Genomic DNA, 20908 nt, shown 5'->3' on the forward strand with positions numbered 1-20908 from the left:
ACGTTGTGTAAACTGCTCGCCCGTGTGACGTGTTTACTCTGCGACACCGAACGAGGTAATGCCGTTTGTAAGAAGTTAGCCAGCTAGCTTCTGTTTTATGTTATTTTTGCGAATGCAGCGTCTCACTGGACTGTTTTTTCATCTCGAACAGGGTGAGTTCTGTAAATTATTACGTCCCCTGGATTTTCAGTGAAAGTTTGACGGATTTTGAGATGCAGACTTCACTGCAGGATTTTGAAAATATCAGTGCCCGCGAATTCCCAAATAGTAACCTGGAAGGCTGTGATATCTTGCAAACAATTAGCGAGGTAGCGCTGCATTTACCAAAACTAGTTTCTTCTAAATATGACTGTGTTTATACGAAATAGTATTACGAAATTGGTGAGAGTATGTTAAGTGGGCGTGTTCATAACTAACTTTGTATATACTCGAGATAGGTAAAGGATGTTCTACAGTGCATACAACACGCATTTATACATTTTAAGAAAAATAAATTAAGGTTGTAATGTAGTTGCACCAGTCCACATAACGAGACTGAATCCACTAATGTGGGACTTGTACTATGGAATTACTTGAATATGCCCAGGGTGTCTTTTTGTTTTCTGACTTCAGTAAAGCTGAAACTAAGAAAACTGAATCTAGCTGTTCAGTCACCGTTATTCACATATAAAACAAAACTGTTTTAGGATTATGTCACTCTGCAAAGCCATAAAGATCAATAAAAATAATTAAAAATCAAAAACCTTCTGCCTTCGCCTCTCACTGTTTGTGTACCGAAAACCCAGAACCTGAGGTTTTTATCCCAAAAGCTTCTAAGGCATCTGTTCTTCATATGAAGATACAATGTACTTTTAGAAAATCCTTGTATTTTTATGCTTCTGTTTGTTAATGCTCATTATCCCTATTAAAAAAAAATTTCAGAAAAATACTTACAGAGGAACGTGAGAAGTTTACTGTGCTTTCAGTATTGTTTTATAACAGTGTGTTACTATTCTGTGTTGCAGCTTCTTCCCCAGCATGATGACCACAGAGAGGGGAGCTGGTGAAGCTGGTGCTGCTGAGCCCAGCAGTAAAAACAAAGAGATGGAGAAGAAGAAGAGGTCACGTGTCAAACAGCTGCTCGGTGATGTGAAGAAGCAGGTGGAATTCTGGTTCGGAGATGTCAACCTGCACAAGGACCGCTTTCTGAAGAAGCTCATCGATGAATCCGGCGATGGATGTGAGACTCTACTAATACTTGGAAAAAACTATTTATGTCTTTCATTTAATCTTAAATTGCAGGCTTTCACTTGAAGATGTTGTGTTTTGTCATTAAAATTGCTCTATATGAATTGTTTGTTGTAGATGTTGATATATCTGTGCTGGCGAGCTTTAATCGAATGAAGAAGCTGACTACTGACACCAAGCTGATTGCCCGAGCATTGAAAAACTCATCTGTAGTTGAGGTACTTTGAAGTAGCTAATTTTTTATTTTCCTGCATCATTTGTGAAGTTGTAAATGTCTAAAACCGAAACTCAAGTTAATATACGATCACATAAATGTGTTTTATGTTTTGTGTTTCAGGTTAACCTTGAGGGAAATAAAGTAAGACGCCAACTCCCGGTTGGAGACGTACCGAACGATGTCGACAGCCGCACAGTCTATGTGGTAAAAAACACTTTCAGTATTTGAATTATTTGCTTTTCATGGGATAATTTAGACTTAAGTGCTTTGTAAAGACACAAATTAAGTAAACCAGTTGTACCTGAATGCACCATCTGCTTTTATTTTGCACCTTTAAACATTGTTTCCCTCAAATAGGACTCATGTCTAATATTGAGCTCTGTTTTGTCAAAACTTCCATATTCATTTGCTGCATCACAAATTAGTATGCTTTTTTATGTATCAGGAACTTTTACCCAAAGATGTGACCCACGGCTGGATTGAAAGAGTGTTCACAAAATGTGGGAATGTGGTTTACGTTAGCATCCCCAGATACAAGTCCTCTGGCGACTCCAAAGGTTTCGCCTTTGTTGAGTTTGAGACAGAAGAACAAGCGCGGAAAGCCATAGAGGTGATCACTTCTTTAATGTTACCTGAAGTATATTGTCGTCTGTGTCACTTCGGTGTTGTCTTTGTTTTTGCCAGAAAGAAACCTCAAAGGTTTTTGATGTTTAAAACAGATGCTGAACAACCCTCCTGAGGATGCTCCCAGGAAACCAGGGATTTTCCCCAAAACGAAAAGTAGGAAACCCATTTCTCTGCCGGCTGACAACCCACCAGGTACGGTCCAGTCCAATCCAACTTTATTTATATAGCACTTTAAACAACCACAGATTGAAGCAAAGTGCTGTAGAATAGAATAGAATAGAATTACTTCATTCATCCCCAAAGGGAAATTCTGTACATCCAGAACAAGACAAATAAATTCAAAAATGCACAATAAAGGCACTAAAAACAAATAAAATCAGAAATACACAATAAAAGCACTAAAAAGTAATAAAACCTTAAAACACACTTTTATTTCCTGGCTTTCCATCCAGCTTGAGACACTTCTCAAGCTGGATGGAAAGCCAGGAAATAAAAGTGTGTTTTAAGGCGAGTCTTAAAATGGACAGTGAAAGGGCCTGTCTAAGGTGCAACGGCAATTTGTTCCACAAAACTGGGGCAACCACAGAGAAGACTCTGTCTGATCAGCTGACCTGAGTGACCAGGCAGGAGTAGAAGGGTAAAGTAGTTCAGAGAGGTACGGCGGGGCAAGACCTTTTAGGATTCAAACACAAATATAAGAATTTTAAAATGGACTCTAATGTGGACAGGCAGCCAGTGGAGAGAGGCCAGAAGAGGTGGGATGTGTTCTCTTCTCTGTGCTCCAGTTAGAAGTCAATTAAAATAAATAATTGTTGTGACCCGCTTAAAATGTAAAATTCTTTACTAGTGAGATATTTAATGCCGGTACAATATGAAATCAGCGGCTGTTTGTGGGAGTAGTTGTATGTATCCCAACTTCTTGACATTCATGTGCTGTAGGTGAAGAAGAAGAGAAGAAAAAGCGCAAGAAGAAGAAAAAGAAAGAAGGTGCCACAGTGCAGCTGCCTGCAGAAGAAGTCAAAGAGCAGGAGATGGAAGCTGAGAGGTCCGAGCAAAAGAGGCAACGCTCAGTTAGCGGGGATTTCGATCCGGAGGTCGCCAGCACTCAGAAGACACCCGGTAAGCTGGCGGAGAAAAAAAGACGACGGTCACAGACGGCAGAAGGATCAGAAAGTGAGGTACCATCGAAGATAAGAAAAACCAGCGAAAGTGAATCTGGAGAGAAGCAGAAAAGTGGAGCAAAGAGTAGTGAGTGATCACAGTATCTTCTGGATAACAGCCGTAGATCTTTTCTTTTATTGCTTTCATGCTCTGCTTTGTCTTTTCACAATCTGAATGTCAGCAGTGAAACCACGTGTTTGTTGTGTTAACTGTGTTATTCCCTTTGTAGTTGCACCCACTAAAAGCGACTCGCAGAGAGGTACCGAGAAGGGGAAAGAAAACAGAGATGATGCAACCGTGAAAGCAAAGAGGAAGAGAAAAAAGAAACACAAAGAGAAACTCAAAATTGGGGAAGAAGTGATTCCATTGCGGGTTCTATCAAAGTAAGATCCTTTGCTCTTTTCACCCCAGGCATCAACACACTAAGAAATGAAACCCCACCTCACCCACTTACTTATGCAACTGAGGATTTTTTTCCTGTTTTTCCACATGAAGGAAAGCCTGGCTTCAACTGAAACAGGAGTATTTGGCCTTGCAGAAGCGCAGCATGTCGTCCCTGAAGAAGTGCATGAGTAAGATTGATCACAAGGAACACAAGAGTCTAATGGAGACGGATGAGAATCCCCGAGATGGGGATGGTGAGTTTCTCCCTCCACATATGTCAGTGATTCTGGTTTAGAAGGATTGACTACAGACTGAAAAACATGAGTGAATACACCACAGAAGACATGAAAGCGCTTAATCGGTGCTTTCCCTCTTCTGGTGCATGTCCACGGGTTTGCTTTTAGACATGTAGGTTCTCAACATTGGACCGTTGATCTGCAGCATCACGATAGATGGTCGACAGGTGCTCTTCTACATGAATGCAGCTCAGGATTCACCCTCCGACAGCCACACAAACGCTGGCTGCACCTGAGTGAATAAACCCTTTGCTCACAGAACCAGCATGGAGGCTCAAAAACAGTTCATCAAAATGAGTTTCTGAAAACGTTTGAGATGAGAAATAGGCTGCAAGGTTGCTGAATCTGTCTTCATTTTAGACTGACAGCAGTTAATTTAAAGGGTTTTGAGAATTTTCAGAGGTGTTGGGTGGTGGTTGGATGCCCCTGATTTGCATAAAGTAGCTTAGATCTAAAATTCATGCCAGTGAGAAGCAGGCAAAGTGACATAGTGTCCTGTAGTACTGTAGTACCAGTCCTGTGTTTCATAAGCAAAGTCATGTTAGTAAAACACAACATGACGACTTACTTTCAGGTTTCCAAGTGCAATGAAAGTGTTTGAGCTGGAAGTTTGGCAAAAAGGCCAAGCTTTCTTTTTGAATCGCTTTTTTAAAATCCCCACAGCTGATACATTCCATTTTTGAACATCTTGCACACAGTCACTTCAGTAAAGATGACTTTACCGGCGATCTTATGGTTGCAGGATTTTTTTGTCTTTACTTTCTGAAATACCTGGAGACGTGTTGGCATGTATGCATTTATACCTCTGTAAATTATCCCCAACATTGACACAGGATTGATCAAGATCTAAATGCAAATCACAGTTTAGTTTTCTTTGCTTCACACAGATGAGCTCTGACACAAACAGTCACAATTTAGAAGCTCCAGTTAAATCTCGTTTCATAGTAAATCTACATAATCAATTGTTTCTTAGTACATTATTATGCACTATATATTACTTGAAATCCTGTCCAATCTAGAGCTGGGCCAGAATATCCAAACATTCAGCTCGTCCCTCCGTTTTCTCCTCCTTCTCCTCTTCTCCCCCCGTCAGACGGTCAGAATATTCGGACATTTGTCGTTAGTTGGGGCCGAATATCCAGAGCCCAGAAATTGCTATTCAGGGCAGCCTTAATCCAATCTCACCTGTATGACATGTCATGTGCATGCTGTTGCTGTCTTGACTAAATGCAGTCACTTTAACAGACTGATGAAGCCACCAATGTTGTGTATCGCATGTCTGAAAAGAGCTTTGGACAGTCAAAGGGGTTTTCTCAACAGTACTGATGTTACAGTATTACTTTAAAAACACCAAATGACATTTAGTGGGAAAAAGTTTTTGGAATCTAACAAAGCCTGTAATGATATACTTATTTGTAATTGTGTTAATTAAACTTTACTGTACTAAAAACTACTTTTTTTAGGCCAATAATGTTTGTTTTCCCTGTTTGTTTAGTTGATAAAAGCCACAAAAGTGAAAAGGACACTAACCAGGGCCCTCAGTTCACCAGTGGTGTCATCGTGAAGATTACCGACAACAAGCCGCTGCCAGAGAGGAAAATCATCAAAGTACAGTACACCTGAGATACGAAGTTAGAAAAACTGGAGAAGAGCTTCTTTTTAAGAGAAATCATAGAATGTTCTGTTGCTTTCTTCTTCCTTTTCTCTGTGTGCGTAGGAGGTCTTGTCCAAAATATCTCCAGTGGCCTACATTGATATTTTAGAGGGAGACGCTGAAGGTCACATCCGATTTCACAGTCCAGAGGAGGCCAAAGCTGTCAGTGTTGTTAAAGCAGAGCTACAGAAGGAGCACAGCTGGAAAGTGGAGATTCTCTCAGGTGTGAATATATAATTATTATTGTTATTATTTAAGTGTGCACTGCATTATGTGTCTCTCCATATAGGCCTGTATCACCTCCAGTCTGCTTGAGGATGACTGAGCTGCTACTCTGGTTTTCATAATTGATGATGATGAAAATAATTAAACATGACGGCAGGCAGCGACTTGTCTCAAGTTCTGTCTGTCAGAAGGCCTCATTGTGATTGTGAAGGCTGCCCTGAATCAAACTTGTTCTAATTTTAATTCCCTTTAAAGGTGACCATGAACAACGGTACTGGCAGAAGATCCTGGTGGACCGTCAGGTCAAGTTGAATCGACCGAGGGAAAAGAAACGCGGTACAGAAAAGGTGAGTTAAACCAAGATTTTTAAAAAAAATATTAAAATGCATATACATGTGCAGCAATATGGCATGAATTATTTATTCCATTTTGTGTGTATAAACAACCAAAGTATCATAAAATGTGCAATCTTTAAAGACATAGTAATGTAGACTCCACATACACAGTTTCATTTTGTAATTTGAGTTGCATATTTCAACATTTATAAGAGGATTATTCTGAGTGCAGTCCATTTTTGAACACTGACTAATACCTGGAGTCATTCTGGCACATTAACACGCCCGGTCACATCATATTTTAGCCCGTTAACTCTGCTTTATCTGCTGTCACATCTCATTTCTATTTTCCTGTCACACCTCAGCTCATATCCAAAGCTGAAAAAATCATCATTGCCAGAGCCAAGGAGGCTAATAAACACATCCGCTTCCAGGAAGACTAGCGGCCGCTGAAATGGGTTTGTGACAACCACACAGCTTTAACTCTGTAGAGTTTACATGATGTGATTTATAGGGGACAGTTTGCGCTGGAAGAGAACTGAATGAAGGAGAGTAAATGATTTCAAATGTCCCTTTGTTTTGTTTTTTTTTGTTTGCACTGGAGCCCCCTGAGATATAGTTGAATGCTGCTACGTGTTCGGCAGTGTTTTAAAAACAATGGACAGCCTTTTAAAAGATCTGTATAGATGTAAATATAAATGATGCAAATGTTCTCCCGGTCAGGATGTGGACTAGCCAATGCTTTTTTGTTTTGTTTTTAAATAAAATGGAATTCTTTCACGATTCCAGTTTTTGTTGTCATATCTATCCATCTTTTGACGTCTAATCTACATTCTGCTACTCCAGGTGATGCTAAAGCATTCAGTTGTCAGTTGATTCAGAAACACCTTTCAGTAATCAGAGGAAGTCCACATTTAGCCCACTTTGATTTTGCTCATTTTACATCAATCAAATGGGATGAGTCAGTGAGATGCTTGTATAAAAATAGCTGCCATTACACATTATTACTGCCATTTACGGCTTTTTATTGATGCAAGGGCAGAAGCTACCTGAGGTAATCTGTGGCGGCACCACATCTCGTTGGCGGCTTTCAGCTTCTTTAAGAATCTGAACAGTGGCGGCTCCGTGGAGGCTCGGAGATTTGTTTGTTGCAGCTGGAGTTAGAGCCTGCAGCGTTGTTCAATTTGGGAAATCCACTCCGAGGCTTTTTTGTGACCCGTGGTGCACTCCAAGCTCTCAAGTCCTCCTTCATGGTATTCCCATGGGCGGGTTCCACATTGTTCTTACTGGTTTGCACAGACGGCAGAATTGGCTTTGTGCCCTGGGACTTGTGCATCATTTGGTCAAATCGGTGATCTTCTGGTTGACCGGGCTTTTTGGGTTGCCCGCAGAACTTGGTTTCAAGGGACAAGGATTGGAATCTGTCAAAGAAGTCACTGGATTCGTCAAGATGTTCTCGGTTTATGTGCGAAGCAGCCTTTGGTTGGAATGATGCTGCTGCCAGCTGTAGTGGTTGAACTTGGTTGGGTCTGGGATGCACAGAGTGCGAGACTTCCTGTGGCACGTCAGTAGAGTTGGCCGTGGATCTTTTCTCTTGCTCATGAGGTTCATCCAAGGCAACTATTCCAGACTTTATGCTGAAGTTGTCTTTTGGCCGATATGGCTTCAGCTTGTTCACCACCCAAGGTTGGAAATCACCTGAAAAACACCGGATTGTAAATATTTGCTGTGCCATATTTGATTGCTTTGTGACAGCTTTGATTCTCAGGTTGCTTACTTTGGTACGAAGAGACAAAGTTCTGCTTGGGCGGCATCCAGGGGACGATGGTACGCATGGAGGGGCATGTAATGCTGGTGACCCTCCTTCTGCAGTCTTTGGGAGGCTCTGATAGCTGTGGGGGCTGTGGTGGGATTTTACGACAGTTTTGGACCTTGAAGGAGGATCTGAAACACACATGTATGATGTCAAATTGGTCATTTTTGCTTGCGTTGGGCCGAGTTCACCCACACATCCAGTATTGTTGGTCATAAATGGTTGTATTTATAAAATGGTAAATGGTTGTATTTATATAGCGCTTTTATCCAATTCACACACACTGATGGCAGAAGCTGCCATGCTAGGCGCTAACCACAAACCACCAGGAGCAATTAGGGGTTCGGTGTCTTGTTCAGGGACACCTCAAGCTCGACAGGCCGAGGATCAAACTGGCAACCTTTGAGTTACAAGACGGCCACTCTACCCGCTGAGCCATGCCGCCCTCATAATACAAAATAGTTGTGTAAGAAAGGCTGAAAACATACCAGATCACCTTCCATTTCCCTGTATACTATGATTCAAAATAGAAGCCATGTGAGGTTGTTTTCCTACATTTTCGTGAACAACATCTACCTTAAGGTGCCGATATCTGCATTTGTGCCCCTCAGTGGGTGGTAGGGGTCCTTAATCCTGGAGGTGGTGACGATGGTTTTGGTTTTCCACTGGGGAGGGAGGAACTTCTCCTGGTACTCTGTAGTCATGGGGGCCCATGCCAGGGGTCTCACAGGTCCGTTGATTGGACTGGACACCAAGGTGAGTTAATATAGTTTAAAACAGTAGAGCTGTCACGCAAAGGCAATATAGAAAGAATCATGTGCAGGATGTGAAAAGAAATAAATGATAGAAGAAGCTACAGTTCTTACAATAGTTTAGACAGGTTGTTTTAATCATGATTGGAGTCATATCACAACAAATAATAAGTGCAGATAATTCCATTGAAATTATGTACATTTTGATCAAATGCAAGCCATTTAAGGTTTTGCAGAGCAGCCAGGTTAGCTGTACATGAAGAAAACGGGTAGATAAATGTATCAGCTCACCCCATGGTTGTGTCCTGCCGGTTGTTTGCAGGCCTGCATCGTGTGTTTTGCTGCCTCGTCTTTTTAGAGAGCGTATTTGCACCCTGTGCGCTCCTCTGCATCGTTAGTTTTGTCTTCCTGCTCTCCGACTCTCATGCCGTAAGCCCTGAAACATATGAATTATTGACCGCAGGAACATGGGATGTGTGTGGCACGTTTAAAAATAAACGGATGCAGGCCGGTTGTCAAAGCTTTAGACGCTGCGATGATGCGCATAAAACAACAGTTCTAAACCGAACAGCGAAGATTCCAAGCGCTGCTGCGTAAAAAATGTGGACCAGAAAAGCCCGTGCGAGATGCATTCTGCATGCTTTCTTTGAAAAGGTGCATCTGGGTCGTTACATTTGCAATTCGACTCTGATGCAGGACTCCATCTGTCACTGTTTTTAGTCCCAAGAGAGTGACAGGAGGATAAAAAGCTTGTAAATGGGCGCAAACAGCCACAACCTAAAACACTTAGTGACCTAGTGACCTCTCACTGGGTTTTCACATCAAGTCCTGAGTCCAGATGTGAATTTATGGTTCGAGTTTGCAAGATCATCGCAGCTTATACCTTGTTTGTCCACTAGATGGCGCCATCACCCTAAGGAAAACAGTTCATATTGATTAACTTGGGGTTGTAAATAATCTGTAATAAAGACTGGGCAGATTTATTATTTAAGAAAAAAACTAAATCTTGTGTCAATTAGAATATGATTTGAATAAAGTCATACATTTTATAGGTGATCAAGCAATACATGTTTAAGTAATGTAAACAACTTGAAGTGTCCAAGAGGATAATAATCCAAAATAAAAACAGATGTTATCTTTGGGGGCACTTGAAGGTGTGTCAAGCGAAGATATGAGACATAAATCATCTAAAGAACGTATCACCAATGCCATTACAAGCATAACTTCAACTGTGCTAATTCAAGTTCATCAACAGTGGAAAACACGTATTAACGTGTTTTCCAAACAATGGTAATCGTATAGAGCACATTATATAAATAAAAACGGTTGTCCAACATAAAATGTTTATTTTTCCTATGTATGGAAACTAATGGCCCACCCTGTATATTTATTAGACATGACTCTGAGAGAATACGGACTGTGTCTAGTTGTATTAAAATGTCAGTATTATGCACTTTACAGTTTATATTCACCGGTTAAAGCACTACCACAGCATTGCACGACCAGGAGCCTCCACAGATTTTGACTTGCAGAAGAAATTCCTTTAAAACTTTTGTCCCGAATGAATGTGGGTTAGCATGAGGACATTCAGAACTTAATCTACCAAGAAGAATGATAAATGTGTAATTTGTTCCACGCTAACAGGAGAGTGACTGAGACGCCAGTCAAGCAGCTTTTACCTGAAGAAGCCTAATCAGGTCAAATAATGCAGATCACCTGTGTGCATTTACAGAGTGCCTGCAGGTATTTTAAAATCTTTTTGAATTTTCTTTAAAATTAAGCATCAATCCCTTGTTGTTACTATCAGCTAATGAAATTGGAGTTGGTTAGGTTGCTTTTGTTGCATTTGTGCACCTTTTGGACACCTTTCTTCATTCAAAACATTTCAATTTATGATTGAAGCCGTGTACAACATGCTAGATTAGTTATGGAACTTAAAAACGCAAAACTGCTGTTTTATTGATAAGTCAAGTCCACACTGATAACTCAGACATGCACACATCCTTTACTCTGAGTGGTTTGGGGTGAAAATGTATTAAAATGCAAAAAAAAAAAAAAAGAAAGAAACTCAGAAGAGGAGGTCAGGAGTCTGCGGAGGTTTATGGATATTTGAAGCGCTTCTCCATTAAGAATTTCTGACTGCACATGAAAAAAATTCTCTGTTTGGGTTAACTCAGAATCCTTTATGAGTGAAGCACGAGGAGCAATGGATGGGCTGTTTATTTGAAGAAACTTGCACTAAAATTTAGGATTGTTTTGGACGGAAAAAAAAGTCAAAAAATAGAATTTTATCCAAAAGACTAACACATGAGGTGATTTTTGTTTTGTTTCTTTGCTGTTTTTTTTCAGTATGTCGTGTCCCTTTTTCCTCAGTTCTGGCATACTTTATGTTACTGCTGTTCATTGGATCCAGCTTATCTTAAGCTAACAGTGACACAGGGCCGTTGGTGTGGCAGCTCTAGTACAGATGGAAGCCAGATGGTGGTGCCAAAGCCCAGTAAATGCATTATATTGAGTTCAAACAAACTCCTTTAGTGTGGATTAGAGTTGATGCAAACTGCAAGAATTTTGGATTATGTTTTACCCTCTGCATTTCAGGATTAGACAGCTGCAAAAATAAGACCCATTTTCTTGTTTTTCTCTTTGCTTTCGCTCATATTAGTGAAAAGAATCACTACAAAGGCTTGACTCTGTAACTAATGAACAACTAAATTTACCAAAACACAATTCATCTTTGTCTTTTCTGACTTTTCACTCTTCATATGACAGCTGTTGCTCACAAACTCTTCATGAACCGGTTCCTCTTAGATTTGTTCTACATTTTTTCCAGTGAGTGTCTCCATGCATGCCACCTCACAAACAACATTTACAACGTTTGTGCGTTTTTACGCAGTGCCAAAAACCAACATGTCAACACTGCTGTGCACTGGGTACATAAATCATCTTTAAAAACAGCATAACTCAATAAATTATCCATCATAAACATGTTCACTATCTTGTAGTGAAGGCTTTTTTTTTTTTTTAAAGAAATGCAGCTTGAAATATTGAAAAGCGTCTTTACGCAGCGTTCCGTTGCTCAATACTACAACTTCATATCAACTGATGGCACTTAAACTTGCCTGTGAGCGCGCAATAGGAGCGGGTCAATAAATTATGTTAATCAGTCAGGACAGATTGGAGGCGTGTTGCTGCCTTAATGAGGAAGGAAACATGCCTGCGCCACGGAAAAGCTCCGAGCGGTAAAGCTGTCTCCGCTTCATGCGCGCTGCCTCCTATTTCCCCAGCCTCTCTTTCGACTTTATTGCGCATATTAGCAGTTTCCTCTGCAGCAGCAGACTACTGTGCAACAAGTTTTGCAGGAGCCCCCACAACGCGCCGCCAGACAGGTTGGAAGCGGAGACGCGCAGCGCTCGTCTACCCGCCGCTGTCACCCCACAGCCACTGTGCGCAGCGTCGCAGACAAACACACGCACGCACGGAGAGCTAGTGTGCCACTAAATTCGTGACTCCGCGCCAGATGCGGTTTGCTCCCAACGGCACGTGTAGTTGTAGTTAAATGGAGATCGCGGAGGCAAGAGGAGCATCTAAGTGCGTGGAGACGAAAATGGAGAAAGAAGTGGCGTCTCACAAGCGACAATATTGCCGCACGACAGCGCTGAACATAATCTCGTCTTTATGTTCTGTGGCGTCCGTAGCGTTCTGCATTCTCCTGAGCATTAACGCGGCTGATATCAAGCACCGAGTTGTGGATTTGGAGAGTGGCAAAGGCGAGCACACCTTCATCCAAGCCCCCGGCTACTCCATGGATGATTTTAATTCACTGGTTCAGCAAAGAGTGGATGAGCTGCTCTCTCAGGTAAGATTTTATTTATTTTGCACTTGCTCTCTCCGAGTTAAGTTTTTTTTTTGTGTGTGTGTGTGTGTGTGTAAAAGAACCGTGCGCAAATGAATGAAAATGGCATTCTTTTGAAATTTCAGCGCACCTATGAGAATTTTGTCAAGATTCGGACTGCCAGGCAAGCATCACCTGAATGCAACTGCCCTCCAGGTAAAGGAAACTACTTTTCCAATGCGTTCTGATTGTGTGTTTGTATGGAGAAGGCTGTAGGACTCAGAGCAGAGTTGGTGGGAGAATGAATGGGAGCTTTCTTGACAGGTTCAGTCTCTGGAAACCGATGACACACGACAGTTTGCCTGGACACTGTTGATAGTATGTGGAGGTCCTGCATGTGAGGGATGCAGACAGCTGACCTGCGACTACACTAAACAGAAAGAAAAGCAGTCTATACATATAGGTGCTGAGAGGTTGTTTGACTTGTGATGTTGCCTGCTGGGGGGAAAAAAAAACAAAAAAACAAACTTGAAATTCACATTTCTCACCAGTAGATGGAAACATTTATTCCCTCAGTGTGGGTCAGTAATCTGCAGTTTTTTTTGGGAAGGAGTCAAGGTTGGGATAGTTGGAGCATTAGTGAGGGTGATTTTTGCTCGGGGATGTAAAGGGGACATGCTGTGGATGACATTTTCCCTGATTGTGAAATGTCACCAGGCCTGTCATTGTTGTGGGCTTTCTTTCGGAGAAAGCAGACAGTGCTGCTCCTTTCAAAGACGGACATTTTAACCAAGAAACAGGATAACAAATTGTCACCACAGGAGCCAAGATTCCTTTCTAAATTAGAGCTCAGATGCTTATGTGGTTAAAAGAAATCAATGAGTCCGTTAAATTGTCTCTGCGTTATATATAAGCTCAGGGTTTGATCTTATAAGGAGACAACAGATTTTTTTTTTTTTTTAGCATTTAGAAAGATTCTACAGAGGAATCAACACCATATACATTTTAATGATGTTGAATTTCTTAGATAAAATTAAGGTATAGCTGCTCAAAGTGACACATTAGTACAAATAGAGCCTGAGTAATGCTAGATTTCTGGGAAAATTCTGATTTATCACCTCATTGTGTGTCTGTGTGTGTGTGTACTTGTATGATGGGGCTATTGTCTAACTTTCCATCAAAGTGTTCCATCACAATGACACCGTTGGACTCCACACCACTGATGTGGACTGTGCTACATGTGCTGCAGACTGTGTACAAACTACGCGATGACACCGTTTCTAATGTACCCCGAGCATCTTTTTCTGTATTGGGCTCTGTAAAAGAAAGTTTCATATCAGATATCGACTGATAATAGAAAAAAAATTGCTGTAATTAAAACTCAATTGATCTTTCTTTTTTTAAAAAAAGCCTAGTTGCAAAGCTGATGACAGGAGTATTTTTCTCAGCTTATAAAAATGTCGACATTTTGGAGATAAATGGCTTTAACAGACACGCAATGATGGGAATTTCTTAAGGATTCCACCAGACATGCAGATCTGACTTGTTCCTGTGCAGCCTTGCAAGCTTTTTTTTCATGTATATAAGTGAAATATTGTGATGAACTCCTCAAGTAATGTCTTTACAAGGTCACCGACAGTCATTCAGAATACCAAAAGGTTGTCAAACAGGATCCTCAGCTCCTCCAAATGTGGATTAAAAGGTCCTTGATGTCAGACTAAAGTGTTCTGCATTGCCTTTGTAAATGACTTGTCACTACACATCACTGTAGGAACATTTCCATGTGTTCTAAATGAAGCACATGTGAAGTTCTTGGCAGACTGCTGTCTGTCTGTGTAGCTGCACTGCTGAGCCACTAGGCAGACGACATGGTTTCGCAACTTTTAAAAGTTTGATGAAGAGGGATCAGTCTGCATCACGGCCTCAGTTGGCTCCAGCTGGGAATGTCGCACAGAAAGTGTGAACACGGTGCAGGTGACCTTTCAGGGAAAGTCACAGTGCAGAGCGGCGGTTGGAAAATCCAGGTGCCAGCGAGCATCTGCATCCCAACCAGAGGGACCGCCGTGTTGTTGACCTCCGACCTTTTGGTTGGCAGCGCTAAAAAAACACTGATTACATCTAATGCAATCAGTAAAAGAAGAAACGAGACTAATGGGAGCAGTAATCCTGACTGAATGGTCCGAATTCTTTAGTTTTCAAAAGTGGTTTATCAACTGCAAATGATTCATCTGCTGAGTGGGCCTGCCTGAATTAATGAGCCAGAAGTACTGGAAGTATTAACCATAATGAGGCTCTCACAATCATGCTCCTCTCTGTTCTTAATCCCTATCATATGTCTGCTATTTATTCACTCCCACCACATTTCTGTAAAGGGCAGAAATAAAACAATGAAAACATTTCACATCAAATGAAGCGAGACGATGCTAAAACAGAGGCGGCACCAAGCTTGATCCTGGAAGCTGGCAACAAGTCAGGCTCTCTGATCAATTTTTATTTTTTATCCACCCGTTTTTTTTTTGTTTTGTTTTTTTTTTTAAACTATGATTTCATCCAGAACACATATATCACCAGTATACTTTGAAGAATTGTGTTTTAATTCTGTAATGTTCATACAACCAGCAGCATACTCTGTTACTGCTCTGCTGAGTGGGCTTTTTCCAACCAAATAACTTCATACTTGACAAATGCTGAATGGGTTCATTCAGTATCTATCCTCTGCTCTGTCTAGGAGACAGCCTGTGGCTCAGATGTGGCTTTTTTCTTCTTTGACGGGAGGCTGTGCTGTACTTTTCACAGTCTTCACTTTATTGCTGTCAAATAAGATGGAGTGGTTACATAGACGGTGCAATGGTCCATAGCTTGGGGATATTTTATAGGTTGCTTCTGAATGTGAGGAAGTTTTTCCCCCATCTTTATCAGAAAGTCGGCTGTGTTTTATTCATGTTAATGTAATTCTTGGTTAAGGAGAAGTTGAAATTTTTGCTGCTGCCATTTGTCATCACAACAGTGTGTGGTGTCGCTGTCATTTAGCACTCAGTCATTAGCTTCAAAAGGACTGAAAACACTTCGACACTCAGGCTTTACTCATAACCTGAGATTGTTTTCAGCCGAGTGATGTAGCGTCAGTCGGTTCACTGCTGTGACATTTATGACCCCCAGGGGATGAATACTTTTGCGATCCCTGCCTTTTTCTCTGGTACAGTCAGTATTTTAACACTTTTTTTTTTTGTTAAAAGTCTCAAAAACCATGGGATGGATTGGCACCAAATCTGGTACAGACATTCATGGTTCCCAGTGATGAATCCTAATGACTTTAGACATCCCCTTGTGCCACTCATGAGGTTAGGATTTGTGACTGTGAACAAAATATCTCAACTACTTTGGCTGATGACAAAATACTTGCTATACTTAAAGGCCTCATATTCGGCCCCTTTTCAACAAATTAATCTATCCTGTCCCCACAGTGTGTCTCTGAGATTTTCAACTCAGAAATGCTGCTTCATTTTACTGTCTATGGAACTACTAGTTGTAGACCTGTTCTAAATCAACTCTCTTGCTCTGAAAACAAACGAACTACTGCTGTCTCTGCAACCTTCAGGAAGAATACGCTCTCTGCTGGGCGAGCATCGGTTAGTGAGAAGTGAGGCTGAAATCTTATTGGCTTGTCAGGCTTTAGGCTGTCTGGTTCTAGAAGAATGGTAGACGTAACCACCTTCTCTACATATACCATCACCTGAACCAACTTTTCCAAATGGGGACAAAGTATTGACAAAGATAAAGTTTGGACATTCCCTTGTGCCACTTCAGAATTTTGTGAATAGGAACAAAATATCTCAACAACTATGATTTGATATATCAAATCTCAGGAGGCCACCTAGTTGTGGAGAATTGAGTAATGGTAGAAGTAGCTGTTTTTAAATCTTTGTGTTTGGGATTAATCAGCCAATTTTAGGATGATAAAAATAGCTTTTGTTGTTTCGGAAGGTGTTGCTTGAAATCTGATGAAAAGCCTCAAGTGTGGACTGCACTGGAGTCGGGAGGGAATGAAAACTGAAAAAGATCTTGGTATGTGGAGTTTGAGAGCAGTGAGTTTACCAGACCTCTGTAGTCCGCTCCTTGTACTTGGCCTTTACATATACTTTCACCTAAATCCAACTTTTCCAAACAAGGTATTGACAAGGAAGAAGTTTCGAAATCCCAGTGTGCCACTTAAGAGTTTTGTGACTGGGCACAAAATATCTGAACTATAGCTTATGACCAAATATGTGTTCAAATGAAAGGTTGTGTGCCTTGTCAACAAATTAATCAAATAGTTGTGGAGACTTGAGGAATGGTAGAAGTAACTGTTTTTAAGTCTTTGTATTTCAGGTTGATAATCAAATTTTGGGATGCTAAAATTAGCTTTTGTTGCTTCGGAGTGTGCTGCTTTAAATCTGATAAATAGCCTCAAGTGTGGACAGGTTTAGAGTTAGTTGGGCGTGAAAATGACAGATCTTAGGATGTGGAGCTTGAGAAAAGTGAGCTTACCAGACCTTTGCAGTCTGCTCCTCATCTTTGTCTCTAGGTCTGCCTTTACCTAAATCCAACTTGTCCAAGCAAGGACAAGGTATTGACAAGAAGAAGAATGCGTGCGTTGATATTGATGCTTTTTTTCTCTTGCTGTCAGACATACTTTGTTGAATCCAACATGAGCTAACAATGCTAAATTATTGAAGTGTTCCACAGCACATGTTGAAACCTAATCAGCTTTTCTGACTGTCTGGTATTTACAGCATACATTTGTTTTAACCAGAGTTGGGTTTTGAGAAACAAGCAAACCTGTCACACAGACATAGTGTGAAAACATCTGAAGCCAGACCCTCCCACTGGTCCACACCGTGAAATGAGTCTCCTCCTAATAATTGTTTCAGCATTAGCAGGCCGCTTTCTTTTTCATTTTTTTGTGTACCCTCTCCTCCCCTGGGATCTGCATTCCAAGCAGGGCCTGTTGTTTAATGGGACTATAATAAAATGTTCAGTCAGCAAGCACTGGTGCTTTGCTCTTTCCGTGTTTACTCACCCATACGCCTAAACCCGCCCTCCCTCCCATGCTTCCCTTTTTTCCCCCCACTCTGCAGCATTTCTTGAAGTTAACGCTTCAAAAAGCCTGGCAGCTAAACGCTGGCCAAAGTACTCTTGAGAAAACAGCATCGTACGACTTGTTCTGTGTGGGACATTTTTTCTTCCCACTAAACACCCAGCGCTGGTTGTCAAGTGCAAAAGGGGGCAGCGGGGGGTCAGATCAGCTGGATGTAATGTCTTCAGATTTCAAAACACAATCATAAGCAGATGCAGCAAATTTTTGGGGCTTGCTTGTCAACTGTGGACTTGATTTGACTTCACCAAAACTCTACACACACATTTATAGAAGCCTAATGACTCCTTTTCAACCCCTTGTGGTCAAGATGGGTTACATTCCCCCTTTCCGCCTCACAAAGTGTGTAATCCCAGCGGCCTGATATGGTTACAGTTGTGCCAATCCCCTCAGATATCCTCACCTCAGTAGGCAACTGGTAATTAATCACTGACAGCTTTTGAATTAAGCCTTCTGTGTGGTTTGGTGCTGGGAGGTGCCTTAATAGCCATGTAATTACTGAGTGCTAGGTAAAGCTAAGCAGACTTCCAGGTAGCTACTGCGGCCAGCTGCTTCTGGTTAGGTGGGTCAGGCTGGGCTGTATTTGGGACCATGTGAGGCCGGAGGGAGGCGATGGTGAAATTATGATCTTTATTGCTCCTCAATTGCTTATATCTGCATATCAATCGTGAACGTAATGCACTCCACATCTTGCCTGGGTCATTTTATGCATGAGAAGCCTGACTCATTCACATCAGAACTGACATCACTCCCAATAAATTATCACGATGTGATTTATCATGACGAATCACAAGAAGTGGTACATTTGCCCTAATTTTCAATCCTCATACGACGCTGATTATAAAGGGCAAGATGCTGGAAATAGCACAGATGGTCTCTTTGTACCTTTGACACAGCAGTTTTTATGTGAGATGGTGCAGCATGTCAGCTGAAAGCTCTGGAAATGACTGTGGGGTATGAAAGAGTGGCACACTTTTCTCTCGTTACTATACATCATCCTGAGGGGACACTCTGAATGGAAAGCAGATGACATGGGCTTTTCTATGAGCGATGTCACAACAGCACTCTGCTGGAGAGTGAAGCACCTCAGGCTTGGAGAACAAGGCCAAAAGAATGGAGGAGAATCTAAATGCTCGTGTCTAATGGTTCGTCTCATGTGTCCTTGAACATTTCCTGGCGGTGATCCTCGGTCGTCATTTTGTGCGGAATAAAGCAGGAAGCTTGGAGATCCTGTCTTGGCTGCTTGCACTGTTACTATCTGGAGTTAAATGTCGGGGTTTCCATCACCACAACTTACCAGCACACCCCACCACTGAATAAAAGAATTGTCTTGTGGAGCCCCTTTGCTCTAGAAGTAGGCTGCGTTTGCAAGTTGTTTTCTGCCTAATCAAAGGATGAAGTTGGACAGTTAGATTTAGTGTTAAAGGTGGAACGAAATTATTCCAGTATGGTTTTGTGCCTTTTAGTTAAGGCTTTAGCAAGCTCTATCAATGGATGTTCTTCAAGTTATTACAGTTTCTAATAGATGTGCTGCATTCAAAAAGGAATGTCAATGATTATCAGTTCATTGCCATTAATTAATAATAATAATCTGTAGACACTTCCTTAATAATTTACACAGTTAAGAAATACGTTAACGGGACAAAGGGCATGAAAATGTGCTGTACTACCTGGTAGCACCACCAAGTGGAGCCTCAAACTATAGCGATTAAATATGTGATTGCTTGGACTACGAACAGTTCTTTGATGGTAAGAAGAGAGCATTGTGAGGGTTCTAGCTAGCAACAGGCCACCATGACAAAGTCTTCCGTAGAGGTTAATGACCTCTGGCCAGAAGTTACATTCTCAAGATGAGTCTAGTAGGAGAACAGTATTTGCTGCAAAATTCTGTGTCTGTGGTTAAAGAAAAGCTTTAATGTGTTATTGATTAGTTGACTGATGCCAGTTATCAGTTAAGAAAATATCTTAAAATTTGCACCCATAGTTTAAACATTTTTTTCTCTATGTATCCACTATGGCGTGATGTTTGAGGAAAAGCACAGAGACAGTATTTTCTCCATTGTCTGCTTTTCTGTCCTGCACAGAAGCACATTTTGTTTTTAGGTATAGAAGACAAGCGCTAAGAAGCATCATAATCATGGCGAATAACTTGGTGTCTGTATATTCAAGGGACACCTTGGTGGTCAACATACTCTCCCCTTGCACTGCCCTGTAACCTCCGGTGGGAAATCGCTGCTGTTGGTCCCCCTTGATGGTTTTTTTTCGAGGATCCAACAGGCCTCGATCAGAGCAGGGTGGCAAATTGCCCACAAAAGACGACTCACAAGCTCTTTGCCACATGCCGCTGAGTGCCCTCCCAGATGTCCTCCTTCTGAAGACTACTAAAGTCTCCTTTGTGATGGCTTAACTTCACCTCCCTTCATGAGCCCCACATACTCATCCCTGACCCACAAGCATTCAAAGACTTAAATAGAGAACGGGGGACCTTTTTCTAGTGTCACATCCCCCCCAGAACAGCTCAGCTACTGTTCAATATGGTGATTTTTCTGTGACTTCGCAGTGACCTTAAAACCACTGGGATGTCACAGCAAAATCAGCCTGTTGCATTTAAGGTCCTGGAAAACATTAGTCAGTAATTCCTATTTGTGAAGCATTACTGGCATAATGCTAGCATAATGCCAATCTGCAGTGTACATGCGCTGTGATTTATAATGGAATTCAGCCCCCACTGTCTCCATGAAACAATTCTTTTTCAGTGCAAGAATGACTTTCCAGTGTCTGTCATCAATTTCAAATCAACAGAGCAGGGCGATGCCAGCGTTCGCCCGTGTCATGGAAATTCTGGGCTCCAGACAAGCAAGGAAAACTAGGAACCCCTGAGGCGCTCCCCACATGCTCTCCCACCCACGTCCCTCCCCACCGCCTGTGGCTTTGTGCCCCAGGCCTCTCAGCCCTCGCAGGCATGGAGGATGGAGGGTGAGGGGCACAGATGCTGCTGCTCTGTATTCCATCAGCCTAATAGGAACAGGCACTACAAATAAAAAAGGCTGGTGTGCAAGAAAAAGCATTTGGACGTGCCATGGCAGGAAGCCATAATTTTGCCAGTGTGTGCTTGACATGCAAGCTTTCGTTAATACGGCCTTGCCACTATTCCTGGGCATCTCTGAAAACAATGCAGAGATGGTGTTTGCCAAGTCTGTTCATTTTAGTCCCATATATGCATTAGTTACTGTAAGTCCGCAGACTGAGGG

General features: G+C 41.7%; 4 protein-coding genes across 4 annotated transcripts in view; 2 read left to right on the forward strand and 2 right to left on the reverse strand.

Moving 5' to 3' along the window:
- The window catches only part of LOC110962536 (pyruvate carboxylase, mitochondrial), a 627844-nt gene that overhangs the window by 591353 nt on the left and 15583 nt on the right, over positions 1–20908 (reverse strand).
- larp7 (La ribonucleoprotein 7, transcriptional regulator) lies at positions 22–6909 on the forward strand. Its single transcript, XM_022198036.2, has 13 exons — positions 22–152; positions 1005–1219; positions 1345–1445; positions 1565–1648; positions 1890–2054; positions 2164–2263; positions 3011–3319; positions 3462–3615; positions 3728–3870; positions 5408–5520; positions 5630–5789; positions 6047–6138; positions 6492–6909. Exons 2-13 carry the CDS (start codon positions 1018–1020, stop codon positions 6567–6569), a joined length of 1701 nt encoding a protein of 566 aa, XP_022053728.2. The 5' UTR covers positions 22–152; positions 1005–1017; the 3' UTR covers positions 6570–6909.
- LOC110953844 (uncharacterized) lies at positions 6196–9586 on the reverse strand. The gene is made up of 4 exons (XM_022198038.2): positions 8983–9586; positions 8516–8683; positions 7904–8070; positions 6196–7824 (listed from the first exon to the last, which is right to left on the reverse strand). Exons 1-4 carry the CDS (start codon positions 9081–9083, stop codon positions 7226–7228), a joined length of 1035 nt encoding a protein of 344 aa, XP_022053730.1. The 5' UTR covers positions 9084–9586; the 3' UTR covers positions 6196–7225.
- The window catches only part of LOC110965472 (collagen alpha-1(XXV) chain), a 177518-nt gene continuing 168494 nt past the window's right edge, over positions 11885–20908 (forward strand). Inside the window, exons 1-2 of the mRNA XM_051943661.1 lie at positions 11885–12547; positions 12670–12739. Coding sequence (XP_051799621.1) covers positions 12248–12547; positions 12670–12739 — 370 coding nt within the window. The 5' untranslated portion in view covers positions 11885–12247. The remainder of the gene's footprint in view (positions 12548–12669; positions 12740–20908) is intronic.

The sequence above is a fragment of the Acanthochromis polyacanthus genome, chromosome 23, assembly GCF_021347895.1.
Source record: "Acanthochromis polyacanthus isolate Apoly-LR-REF ecotype Palm Island chromosome 23, KAUST_Apoly_ChrSc, whole genome shotgun sequence".
NCBI lineage: Eukaryota > Metazoa > Chordata > Actinopteri > Pomacentridae > Acanthochromis > Acanthochromis polyacanthus.